The 12,557-nt window shown below is 39.0% G+C and overlaps 1 protein-coding gene and 1 long non-coding RNA gene across 3 annotated transcripts; one reads left to right on the top strand and one right to left on the bottom strand.

Moving 5' to 3' along the window:
- Positions 1-1,710: 1,710 nt before the first annotated feature.
- MTERF1 (mitochondrial transcription termination factor 1) lies at positions 1,711-9,229 on the bottom strand. Of its 2 annotated transcripts, XM_072784242.1 has the most exons (3): positions 9,136-9,222; positions 8,570-8,631; positions 1,711-4,143 (listed from the first exon to the last, which is right to left on the bottom strand). In XM_072784242.1, exons 2-3 carry the CDS (start codon positions 8,599-8,601, stop codon positions 2,976-2,978), a joined length of 1,200 nt encoding a protein of 399 aa, XP_072640343.1. In that variant the 5' UTR covers positions 8,602-8,631; positions 9,136-9,222; the 3' UTR covers positions 1,711-2,975. The 2 variants fall into 2 exon arrangements, with proteins under 2 accessions (XP_072640343.1, XP_072640344.1); XM_072784243.1 differs by lacking the exon at positions 8,570-8,631 and having other exon boundaries at positions 9,136-9,229.
- Positions 9,230-9,279: 50 nt separating this feature from the next.
- LOC140609099 (uncharacterized) lies at positions 9,280-10,977 on the top strand. The gene is made up of 2 exons (XR_012011060.1): positions 9,280-10,140; positions 10,458-10,977. It is a non-coding gene; the product is annotated as an uncharacterized lncRNA (long non-coding RNA).
- Positions 10,978-12,557: the final 1,580 nt, after the last annotated feature.

The following is a 12,557-nucleotide window of genomic DNA, read 5'->3' as shown; positions in this document are numbered from 1 at the left end:
TTATTCCTGAGAGACACACACAGAAAGAGGCAGAGACACAGCAGACGGAGAAGCAGGCTCCATGCAGGACGCCCAATGTGGGACTCCATCCCAGGACTCTGGGATCACGCCCTGAGCCAAAGGCAGACACTCAACCGCTGAGCCACCCAGGCGTCCCTATATATTTTAAATATTAGCCCCTTATCAGTTGTATCACTTGCATATCTCTCTTCTCATTCACTAGGTTGCCTTTTTGTTGATGGTTTCCTTTACTCTGCAAAAACTTTTTATTTGGGTGTAGTCCCAACAGTTTATTTTTGCCCAATTTCCTTGCCAGAGGAGACATATCCATAAATATGTTGCTGAGGCTGATACCCTACAGATTACTGCCTATGTTTTCTTCCAGGAGTTAATGGTTTCAGGTCTCACATTTAGGTCTTTAGTCCATTTTGAGGTTATTTTTGTGGATGGTGTAAGAAAGTGGCCCAGTTTCATTCTGTTGCATATAGCTGTCCAGTTTTGATGCCAATAATCTTTTATCTCCTCTGCTATCCATCTCCCTCAAATTCTTTATAAACTTGTAAGATTCCAAGTTTATCTTTGGAGTGTTTACTGCCATAAAATTCAGAAGATGTAGGGAACTAATACTTGGTTAACAATAATATTTACCCCAAAAAATACCAAAGGGTGAAATACTGATATGTGCTACATGGATGAAAACTAGAAAACATTATGCTAAGTGAAAAAAGACAGTTACAAAACACACACACACACACACACACACACACACACATTGTAAGACTCCATTTATCTGAAATGTTCAGAATAAGCAAATTTAGAGAGACAAAAGGTAGATCATTGGTTGCTTTGCCCCAGGGAGCAAAACCATATACTAAAATTAGACTGGGATGATTACACAGTTCTATGAGTAAAAAAAAAAAAAAATATATATATATATATATATATATATATATATATTGAATTGTATAATTTAAATTGGTGAGTTGTGTGTTATCTGAACTATATATCAATGACACTTTTTTAAAAATATTATTGTAACTTTATTATAGCTGTCATTGAACAGTTACTACCTGCAAAAAAGACTTAAAAGAGACTCTATGTCATCTGATTTTTGCCACCTCTGCAAGGTCAACTTTTACTCTTACAGATAAGAAAACAAGTTCAGTGAAATTAAAATATTTATACATACAAAGCTGGTCAGGAATGATGCCCAGATTTATCACTCTAAAGATGTATCTCCCTAAGCCTATGTTTTCTTAATCAAGCCATGCTTGCCATCAAAGAATGGAATTATATTTCCATATAATTATTAATATAATAATTATATAATATATAATTATATAAATATAATTGACATCAAATGGCCTTGAAAAAACAGGCATTTTGTTTCTATCAGTGGCAGGAAAAAGTTTTTGGGGGGCATCACTTAGGAAATAAGGCTTCAAAGGTTTAGCACCACTGTTACTCAATTCAAAATCCACATCTTAGAAAACAAATGCCTCTGAAAAATAACTGAAAGTAAATAAGGTCATATAATTTGTCACTTCTCTTTCAGTTTTTATCAGCTAGATTATGAATGTCTTCAAGATACAGACCTCACCTGATTTGTCATTTTAAGGTCAGTACATCTAAAAATTTATTGTTCTTTATTTATATTAAAATGACCATAAAATATAAATATACAGACTATAACCATTTCTTTAAACTACATTATTAAGTAAAAATATTCCTTTATTTAGATTTTATTACATTTAGTTTTTTATACATTTAGGTCTTTACAAACAACAACTTACTAGTCATTCCAGAAAGGTATGTGGACAAAACAGGTAATTACAAGAGGAAGAAACAAAGATACACTAAAAAAATCATGTATTGTGACTCCTCCACCCATAATGCAACTAATCATTATTTAGTTGTTATATTCATTTATTTGCTATCTTAACAAATTCACATATTCAGTGGCTTAAAACTACATACATTTATTATCTTCGGGTTCTGTAGGCCAGAAGTTTGGCAACAGGTCTCAGTGGGCTAAATCCAAGGTACCAGCAGGGCTGTGTTCCTTTCTGGGGGCCACAGGAGAGAGTGTTTCCTTGCCTTTTCCATTTTCTTAAAGTCCATTTGCATTCCTTGGTTCATGATCCCTTCCTCCTTCAAACCCAGTAAACAGGGTCAAGTCCCTATATTGCATCCCTCTTCCATTTTAAGGACCCATATGATGACACTGGACCCACAAGATAATCTGGGATAATCTCCCTGTCTTAGGGTCCTTAACTTAATTGCATCTGCAAAGTCCTTTTCCAGTGTAACAGAACATATTCAGATTCTGGGAATCAAGACACTGACATCTTTAGGTGGCCATTTTTCTACCCATCATAGTTGCCATTGTCTTTTTAAAAATCAGGATAAAAAAAATAAAAATAAAAAATAAAAAATCAGGATATACCCACAGTGAATTGAGCCTATGTTGGAGGGTAAGGGGAACATACTAATGGTTTAAATGGAGAATGCAGAATTTGAGATGAAAACCCCTCCTTTTTTGTCAGATTTTTACTGGCATTCTATTTTGAAGATAAACCACAATTAAATATGTGGGCATGATAGGAGAAATCATTTGCCATTCAAAACCCTCAAAGGAACCATCCAACTGAATCTGTTGATTTTTTTTTAAATCTGAACAGAAACCAAAAAAGCTTATTTTGTACTTTCCTTCTATATATTGTTCCGCCCTGGCACTCAGGAACTACCATTCATAGGACAATCACAGCCTGTATCATATAACTGGATGTTGTATTAATTCAAACTAGAGACAGGTAGCTGGCCATGAGTTTTATAAACCTTTACAGTAAAATATCCAAAGGATCATTATGTATATATATACGGTTACCAAACCAAAGCTCTTTCTGAAAGGCAATTCAACATGAAGTATCACTACATTATAAGACTGACATTTTGTAATTCTCCAGAACAACGTTTCATTCAATGTTTAACTTTTTCAATTTAGCTTTGTATCTTTTTTGACTCCAAGATAAAAGAGTGATGTTTGATGTACTGAAGTTATAGCCAGCATTCACCAATTCCTTGATTCGACTTTTTAAAGTACTTATGCTTGAATCCAAAATCCGAGGATTTTCAATTATTTGTGATATGCTAAATTTTTCTTCTATGAGATAGTCTATTTTGTCATTGAACTTTTTTTCTCCTAAGAAGATCACATCTGGATAACTTAAGATAAACTTGTGTACCTCTTCTTCAGTACACCCAAGAGAAAACAGCTTCTCTTTGATATTTGTGTAGTTTCTGTTGACATAGTCATTGGAAAGGTCTAGAATTTTAGCTCCCGGACCACAGAGCAAAACAAGCAGTTTCTCATTGTTCAAATTAAAAGTTGACTGTAAAAACTCAATATTAGTTTTTACCCGTTTGGTACTCTGAATTAAGATGAAAGGGTTTTTAAAAATTATCTTCCCAATAAAATCTCTAGGCTTATTGTGATTCAAAGACAAACAGACTTCTTGCAAAAATTTAATCATCTGTTTATTCAAATCTAGACTGTTGGAGAATGTACGTGGGGCATTGGTCAACAACCGACAAAGGCATTTATGAGTCAATCCAACTGAGTAGAGGAATTTTATATTATTCTCTAAGTTTCGGTTGTTACTGGACCGAAAAAAAGCTTCGGGAGAACGTTCCAAAATATTTATAATCTCAAGGTCTGATGTCATAATTCTTCTCCACAGATCCCACCGTTCTGAAAGACTTTCAGGTGTGCGTGTTATGGCTCGTGGATATCTTGATATAATGCTAGCAACCACTTCTTTACTAGCTCCTTTGGATAGAAGGAACATCTTCAGGTCCTGCTCTTTAGTTCCCATCCTATTAAAAACTCCAGGCTGTCGTTTTTTCGCCTTATCAACATCTACTCCCATTGTAAGTAAGTTATTCAGTAATTCTTCATTCTCCGAAGACTCACTGTCTGCATTACCACATTTCACACTAAAAAGCCTAAATGAAATTGATTTAAGGAAGACTTCTGTTGAAAATTGGGTCATCCAACATCTTGAACCAAAGAGAAAGTTACTTCTCATACAAAAGAAGCTTCTTGGTGCCATAATGATCAGGTATCCCAAACTTTTTGGAATGCTGTGTAAAACAACATACATAATATTATATAAATGCATGTGTTAAACAGCTAAAAGACCATATTATGATCCTGTAAGCATCACGGTCATTTCTAAAAAAAAAATTTACATAGCTCCAGCTCTCCTAGTAGTGTATTAACAATTCAGCCACTGCACTCCCGCTCTCTAGTTTCCTGCTTCTGATTATCTGTGAGCCTGGGGCTGTTTCCATTCTTAATGTGAAGAAAAGCAGTATAGCAGCATCACCATCCCACAACTATTCCTTCCAGGCCTTTCGCCTGTTCTTTGTATTTGGACTTGCCTATGTTTGCTACCCAAAACCAGTTGCCCCTCTCTACTTCTGCTTTATCCTCCTGGTTTTCAAACCTTTGGCTTATTCCTACTAACTGAAGCTTTCAACTGTGCCTTGTCTTCCAACTTGCCAGATCTTTGGCTTTCCCTCTGCCTATAGACACCAAACTACTTTGCCCCTGTTCCCTCTTCCTGGTTCCTCAAGCTCTAAACATAGCCTTGAAAATCAACACTTCAGACTAATCTCCATCTTAAACACCTTTTTCTAGATGCATGCTTCTCTTTAACCCCATGCTATCATTAGTCTTAATTCTTAGCTTTATATAGACCTCTGGTCACCGGTTCCCAACCTCAATCTCCATCTCCTTCAGTTCACCTATCGCTCCCTTCATTGCAACCCAACTGCTCCAACCCAATTTTTATCTTCAAAATGATTTAGTTGGGCTGTTCAATCCACAGAGTCCACCATATGTGGAACTGTGCTGAGAGCACATGAACAATGAAAAGTTACTTTTACCATCCTCCCCTGCCCAACCACATTATAAAAGATGAGCCCAGAGCTTTCTGCATCTGTCTCACAATACACCATTTCAGGCAAATGACTAAAACCTCAATAACTCATTTTCCTAATCATTTAGAAAGGGGGCACAAAATGTATGAATTTATATATGATAATAACCATAGGTACCTACTAAATTGGTATCTGCATTTATAGGAATTACTTTATCAGGAAAGCAACAGAAAATTTTTCTTGTTATTCAATTTGTCAGATGATTAATGCTCTTAGGCTAATTGTGGTCTGAGTCATAAAACAACTCATATGTACTTTCTCCTTTTTAGACTACATGGCTGTGACAAACTTAGTTCTTAATTTCTAATTATTAACAATGGGCTCTTATAACTTAAAGGAAGCATTTCCCTCCTCACCTCTCCTAATTAAACATAAAATAAGAAAAAGAGATAGATGATTTTAACTCACTACTAATATCTCTGGGCTTGAGATGTTGCTTTCAAGATCAGTACCAAAGAAAGCCTCTCTGTGTATGCCCATTTAATTAAACTACTTTTTTTAAGATTTTATTTTTAAGCCCCACCCAATGTGGGGCTCGAACTCACAACCCCAAGATCAAGAGCTGCATGCTCCCCTGACTGAGCCAGCCAGACACCAGTAACTTATACCAATTTAACAAGAGTTTAAGATTATTCCTAGAGTTAGGGAACTCTCCCATATCTCAGGTAATCTACAGATCCTCAGAATTAGAAAAAGATTCCCAAACTATAGAATGCAGGACAAACAAAAATGCAGGACACACAAAATAAACATCAAATGGCAGCACATTTTAGATTGCCGTATACTGAGTTCACTATTCTTAACTTCTCCATAATACCACATACTGCTCTTTAAGTACATATTCCTCCAAAAATGCATGAATTTAGAAACTCAAAAATAAGATCCGCATTCTAACTTAAGAATGAAGGCTCTACTTGCACAGCTCAACAATCTGTTCTCTTCCAGATGCTCAAGGGTGACCTCTACTGGATAGTGGTACAGAACACAATATACATACACTGGAGGTACATGTAGAAAACCTTTTTTTCTACTGAGAGTGTACACAATCAAAAGTCTGAAGACAACTACTCTAGACAACAAACTCTGAGATGATCAGCACCACAACAAACAGGCTGAACAAGCCACAGAAAGTTCAAAAAAATTGTACTAATGACAGAGTAACAGTGAAAATATATGACAAATTTCTTAACAAAGGAGTCATAAATCGATTAAGGTTTCCCCTGAATCTGTGAAGGTGAATTTTATGCCTTGTGTATAATTCACTCTCTGTAGAAATATCTTTCACATGAATTAACAGGTCTAAAACCAAACTGAACATCTTTCCCAGCCTCTAAAATAGCCTTCTTCTGATGGATGGAATCACTACCCTTATCCTAATGGTCACTCACGATAAAAATCTAAAAGTAATTACTTTCTTCCTGTTCCTCAACCTTTTAGTCATTGAATCATGTAGGTTCAGTATCTTTGTTAACATCTCTAATCTTTGCTATTCTCCCTCACCTAGACTATTAACAGCCACCTAACCGGCTTCTCTAACATCAGTCATGCAAAACTGCCACCACAGTATACTCGTAAAACAAAGAAGTGATTACATACATGCCTTATTCCCAGATTAAATACCTCTGTAGCTCTCCCCTATAAAGCAAAATCTTCAGACTGACCTTCAAAACTCTCACCATACCATTCTAACTACCTTCCTAGCTATCTGTTCTATTCGACAACCTCACAACCAGACACTATTAACTCTCAAACCTCAGATCCTAAACATTCTTGCCCATTTTTGTCTCCCTGCCTTTGTAGAAGCTATTCTTTCAGAAAGGCCCACCCTCCCATATCTATCCATAGTACAAGGTCTCATTCGAATATTACCTTCCCACAAATCTTTAACTTAACAAATACTGCTGAAGTGAATTATTTTATAACTTATTAGTAAAGAACTAAAACTAGGGGCACCTGAGTGGCTCACTCGGTTAAGCATCTGCCTTCAGCTCAGGTTATGACCCAATGTCCTGGGATCAAGCCCTGCATCAGGCTCCCTGCTCAGTGGGGAGTCTGCTTCTCCCTCTCTCTGCCCCTCCTCCCCTCGTGCTCTCTCTCACTTCCTGCCTCTCTCTCTCCCAAATAAATAAAGTATTTTTTAAAAAATATTTTTTAAATCTAAAACTATTCTCTTTTATATTTTTAAAAAACGATGAACTGGACTTAGAACTGGCAAGGAAACTTTGGATTTGATTACAATACTATAAAGGCAATCAATTGACTTTAAAAAATGGTAGAAGTCGTCTCAGCTAAGGCTAAAAACAATGACAACTAATATCAACTGTTAGCGAACATATAAGGAAATGCAGAGAATTTTCAAATACCACTGTTGGAAGGGAATTTGGCACCACCTACCATATCCTTTAATCCAGCACTTTGATTTCTTTAAGATTATCCAAAGGAAATAAAAGGACAATATATATTTCTTATTAAAAAGGATGACTATCCTAACATTATTTGCTATGATATACAAAAAAGAAGAAACCCAAATGGTGACCAACAGAATGATTCATACATTGTGGAACATCTACATAGTATAATACTATACAACCTGATTTAAAAAAAAAAAAAAACTGGCATATCTAACACAATGGAAAGATATCCAAGATTTTGTAAGTGGCAAACCATGTAGCAGTATGGATAAAATGGTATCACTTATATAAAGAGGGGGGATATTAATATAGACAAATAAGATAAAAAGGTAGTAGGTTATCTCAGAGATGAATGGGGGCTATGTACCGTTCCTGAAATACTGTGATATTATTTACTAAATATGTTGTTTTGCAACCAGATAAATTAAGAACAAATTAAATTGGCTTAGGGCTGGGCACCTGGGTGGCTCAGTGGTTGAGCATCTGCCTTTGGCTAAGGTCATGATCCTGGGGTCCTGGGATCGAGTCTTGCATCAGGCTCCCACGGGGAGCCTGCTTCTCCCTCTGCCTATGTCTCTGCCTCTCTCTGTGTCTCTCATGAATAAACAAATAAAATCTTTTAAAAAATAAGAAAAATAAATTGGGTTAGGGATGCCAAAAGGAGACTCTACCATATATCAAAAGGGAAATATGTCACCCTTATCAATTTTTCAGTTTTCAACACAAAAAAAATTAAACCTGGAAAATACTGATCTTGATTTACTTTTAGCACCTGATCCACATTCAAAACATTCCTATAACATCTAGCAAGGTAATAAATACATAAGCAGCCTAATGCAAACAGTATCAACTGTCTCAATCTGCAAATTTCAAGAGTAATTAATATCCCATAATTTATTTCAATCTGTTTCTCAATTTGCTATCTTTAATTAACCAAAACCATTATTTCAAGGGCTGAAGTCCTAAATTAACAAATACACTGGAAACCTCTGTACTCAGAAACTTGTAAGGCCTTAGGAATAAGACGATTCACTTGATAAAGGGAATTTAGTGGAGATGGTTAATCACTGGCCCAGGAGGGTACTACATTCCAGCTGGTCTTTTTTGATAACACAAGGGAAGTTTGAAGATCTTTTCAGCGATCCATTTCTCACCTAGTCTGTCTTAAAAAGAGAGGGCGTTGCATTTCTCCAGAAGAGCTGGAAAACAGCTGTCCCTAAAAATGGGGGGAATAAAAGCGGGGGGGGGGAGGGACAAAATATTGTCAGCACTTCGTGATACAGAATAAAGAAATCGACCCCAGCTAACACCGCATAACGTCCTTGCGAAAAGCGTCACCTCTTACGTCCTAAGCATCTCAGAAATACCGAGGAAAACAGCAAGAACAAGCCCGAGTATTAATGGGGAAAGGTAGCGTAATCACGCATGTGATCTGGAAAGCCGGAGCTAAGTGCTTCGCATATATTGTGTTACTTCAACCTCACAACCGAAGAGGTAGGCATTATTCCTAAAATCAGAAAATGAGGGGCAAGGCCGAGCTCTGTCACAAGTTCGCGTTAGCTCACTGAAGCCACGGATTCCATTCCACGGGTTCTCTCTGCCCCTCTTCCTCCCCGACACCAACTCGCCAAGGGGCTGCGCGGGAAGGAGACTCTACCATATATCAAAATCACCCAGACCCCTTCTAAAAGAAAAAGCACACGCATAGCGAGCCACAGACCTCAAACCGGACTGCATTAGTACTAGCCGACAGACAGCCTTTTTACTTCCGCCTCTCCTCTCTGGGGCGGGACCGGGAGGCGGAAATGGACCAGACTAAGTTCCGGTCGCGCGGAGGTGACGTCTCCCTCTTGCGCCCCCCGGCGGCCGCACCGCAGCCCCTCCGTAAGCCGGCCGCGAAGAGCCCGGCAGGGGGCGGCAAGAGACCACGTGGTGAACGCTGGGGCCCGGCCTCCTAGGGCTGGTTTGGGAGCGGGGCGGGTCTCCGGCGTTTCTCAGCCGCGCGGGCCTGGGGCCGAGGGTGGCCGTAGCGATGCCCTGCCTGCTGGCGACGTGCGGTAGGAACGTCGCTATTATACACGGGGATTTTACAGCTTGATAGGGTGACCACGCTTATCAGTGTGGTTAACATAGGCCAGCAAACACCTCGGCGTCGGGTGCCGGAAGGCGCGTGTCTCTTCCCTAACTGAGCCATAGCCTCGAAACCCCGGCGGGTGGCTGCTAGTCCGACTTCAGCTGCAGCTTGCACACTAAGAAGCGGTTCTCCTACACCTCGATGTAACTGCCAGCAGCACGATTTACTCATGCTTCTTCGGAAAGTGTGAGGCAGAAGTGTTTTTGCCGCCCTTACACCTTCCTGGTCCTGTTCCTCTGGCTTGACTGGGGAGGGTAGCCCTGAAGATTCAGCTTCCGCTCAAAGCAATCCCGTTACCTCCAAAAGAAAGGTTCTACCTAAATTAAGGAAATCATCATCAAGCTGCCAAGTTATCTTCCGGAGGAAGCGATTGGGCCTTTAGAAACACAGAAAGGAAAAAAAAAAAAAAAAAAAAAAAAAAAAAAAGAAACACAGAAAGGGGAGGAGACGGGTTGATCCTGAATTCCGCGGCAAGGAAGGCTTTTCCTGCTCTGCCCTACTCCATGGAGGAGCCGATGATGAGTCTTTATCTTATTTCTGTACCGGTTACTGTTTTCATCTTCACCCTGGCCCTTAGATTACTCTTAGCTGGTATGTCGTCCACTCTGTTTTGAATTAATTTTCTGTTTTATTGGTTTATAAGGGTGAAGATTTACCTTTGGAACTATAAATTACAGTCTTTCTGGCAAGTGAAATTGCTTAACTGCCGTCCCTCCAGGTAAAAAAGAGGTCCTGAAATGTTAGAAATGGTCTCTTTACGGGAGTTTCTAAAATCTCCTTCTGCGTAGAAGGAGCTCCTAAATCTGGATTCATATGTACTGTGAAGTATAAACTTACTTGCATAAATACATAAGTATAAGCTACTTTACAGTCAATGTAAAACAATAATTTTTTTTTTTTTTTTTTAGGATTCATTGAACTTTAGACTCTAAGAAGACCTTTGAGATTATGAATCCCTCCTTATGAAACCTCTCATTTTGCAGGTGAGACGTTGAAGCCCTTACAGTAGAAGCCGGCAAGATAAAACTTGTGTCATACCTTCTTCACCAGTAATTCTTCATACCACATGCACTGACAAGGATTATTCAAGGTCGGCTCAGACTTACTTAGGCGACATCACTTAAGTTTGTTTTTAGTGATGTGTGTAGGTAAAGGAGATCAGTTCTTTTGAAAATAAGTGCCATATTTCCTATCCAAAAAAAAATTTTTATTACAAATATATTTTAAATTCATATTGTAAAACACTGACAAGAATAGCAACTAAGGTATGATGGTTGGGTTAGTATGGTGTATTAGCAATTTTTTTTTTCCTTCTCACATCTCTGCAAAGAGGTTTATTTATTTATTTATTTATTTTTTGCAAAGAGGTTTAATATTTAATGATTTGTGAAATGTTGTCATTACCTCCAGTAAAAGCAGTAACTACTACCTCATTGTCATTAGTGCCTGTATTTTATTCGTTGAATCAGCGAACACTTATTAAACACCTGTACATTCCAGGCCTTGTTTTCAGGATCGAGAGCATATAGCGGAAAACAAAACAAAGCCCCTGTCCTCCTTGACCTTATTTCCAGTGATAGATCTCACTCTCAGCCTGAGTGTCTGCTGCTCTGCATGCTTCCCCCTTCTCACCTCCCCAAGACCGTAGATGATCCATGCCCTACTAAATTGATGTAATTAAGAAGAACAAATGTGGTTGGAAACACTGGGGTCTCTGGTAGAAGACCAGAGGCAGGGAGTAAGTGATGAAGAAACAGAGGGAAAAAAAAAGGATAAGTAGTTGCAACATGGTGGAGGGCAGTTTTCCTAGTGTCACCCACTTGGTCCTTGGGCATACTAAACAGTAGGAATTGACTAGAAGCCAAAAGGGAGCGCCAGGCAAGGCTTTTATTGGGACTTATTCTGCAGCACAAGGGAAATAACACAAAGGAAAGAGTCTTTCAGGCTGTGTTCCCTAACAGGCCAGGGAAAGGTTTTGTTTGTTTTTTAAGATGTATTTATTTATTTATTTATTCATTCATTCATTCGAGACACAGAGAGAGAGGCAGAGACACAGGCAGAGGGAGAAGCAGGCTCCACGCAGGGAGCCTGATGTGGGACTCGATCCCTAGTCTCCAGGATCACACCCTGGGCCGAAGGTGGCGCTAAACCACTGAGCCACCTGGGCTGGCCCAGGGAAAGTTTTTGAAGGGACTGAGGAGGCAAAGGAGTGATGTTGAGACATACTGAGGTGGGGATTTCTTGGCACCTGCCAAGTTTATGCTTCTTCATGTGTTGCATGTCTAATTAGCATATTTAATACCTTACCCGAGGTTTTTAGTATTATAATGAGGGGAAATATTGGTGAAAAGTTAGCACAGGGGGGTCCCCCAGGGTGCAGACTAGTTTGGTTCAGTCTTTGCCTGTCTTCGTAGTTCTGTTTCTCCTTGAGATAATACTCACCCTGCTTCCACATTCTTGCAAGATACACTACTCAAAATGCATAGTTTCAGCTGTCAATGAAAGCTAGATTTCACCTTCAGGGTTGAGGAGACCAAATCCAGGCCCTGCCCTGTCTCACTAGAAGCTGTTCTAAAGTTGTCATCTTTCAGAGTTTTTTATAAAGTCTAAAGTAATTCAATTTTTAAAAGATTTTATTTATTTATTCATGAGAGACACAGAGAGGGAGAGAGGCAGAGACAGGCAGAAGGAGAAGCAGGCTCCCTGCAGGGAGCCCAATTCAGGACTGGATCCCTGGACTCCAGGCACATCCTGAGCCGAAGGCAGACACTCAACCACTGAGCCACCCAGGCGTCCCTAAAGTAATTCAGCTTTTAAGTTAAATTTGTTTTGTTCTACCTCTCTTTTACAATTTTCATTTATGAAACTGTGGTAATATCAGATGGTATATGTGTTTTTAAATGACTTTACTTGTGTTGCAGGGGAAAGTAGGGACTCTGGAGTCCTTCATCCCCAAGTAGGACTTAAGACACTCGGCTGAAAGTCAAGTGTGAGTACAGATCTGTACT

Source organism: Canis lupus, chromosome 18 (genome assembly GCF_048164855.1).
Source record: "Canis lupus baileyi chromosome 18, mCanLup2.hap1, whole genome shotgun sequence".
In the NCBI taxonomy this organism is placed as follows: Eukaryota; Metazoa; Chordata; class Mammalia; order Carnivora; family Canidae; genus Canis; species Canis lupus.
This window is presented reverse-complemented; position numbering and strand designations above follow the sequence as displayed.

Bases quoted from the DNA above. Each gene is read 5' to 3' on its own strand.
- MTERF1 (XM_072784242.1), bottom strand. From the start codon at position 8,601: ATGCAACGCCCTCTCTTTTTAAGACAGACTAG. The intron at 4,144-8,569 runs GTGAGAAATGGA...TGTTTTACACAG, and splicing joins CTCTTTTTAAGACAGACTAG to CATTCCAAAAAGTTTGGGAT.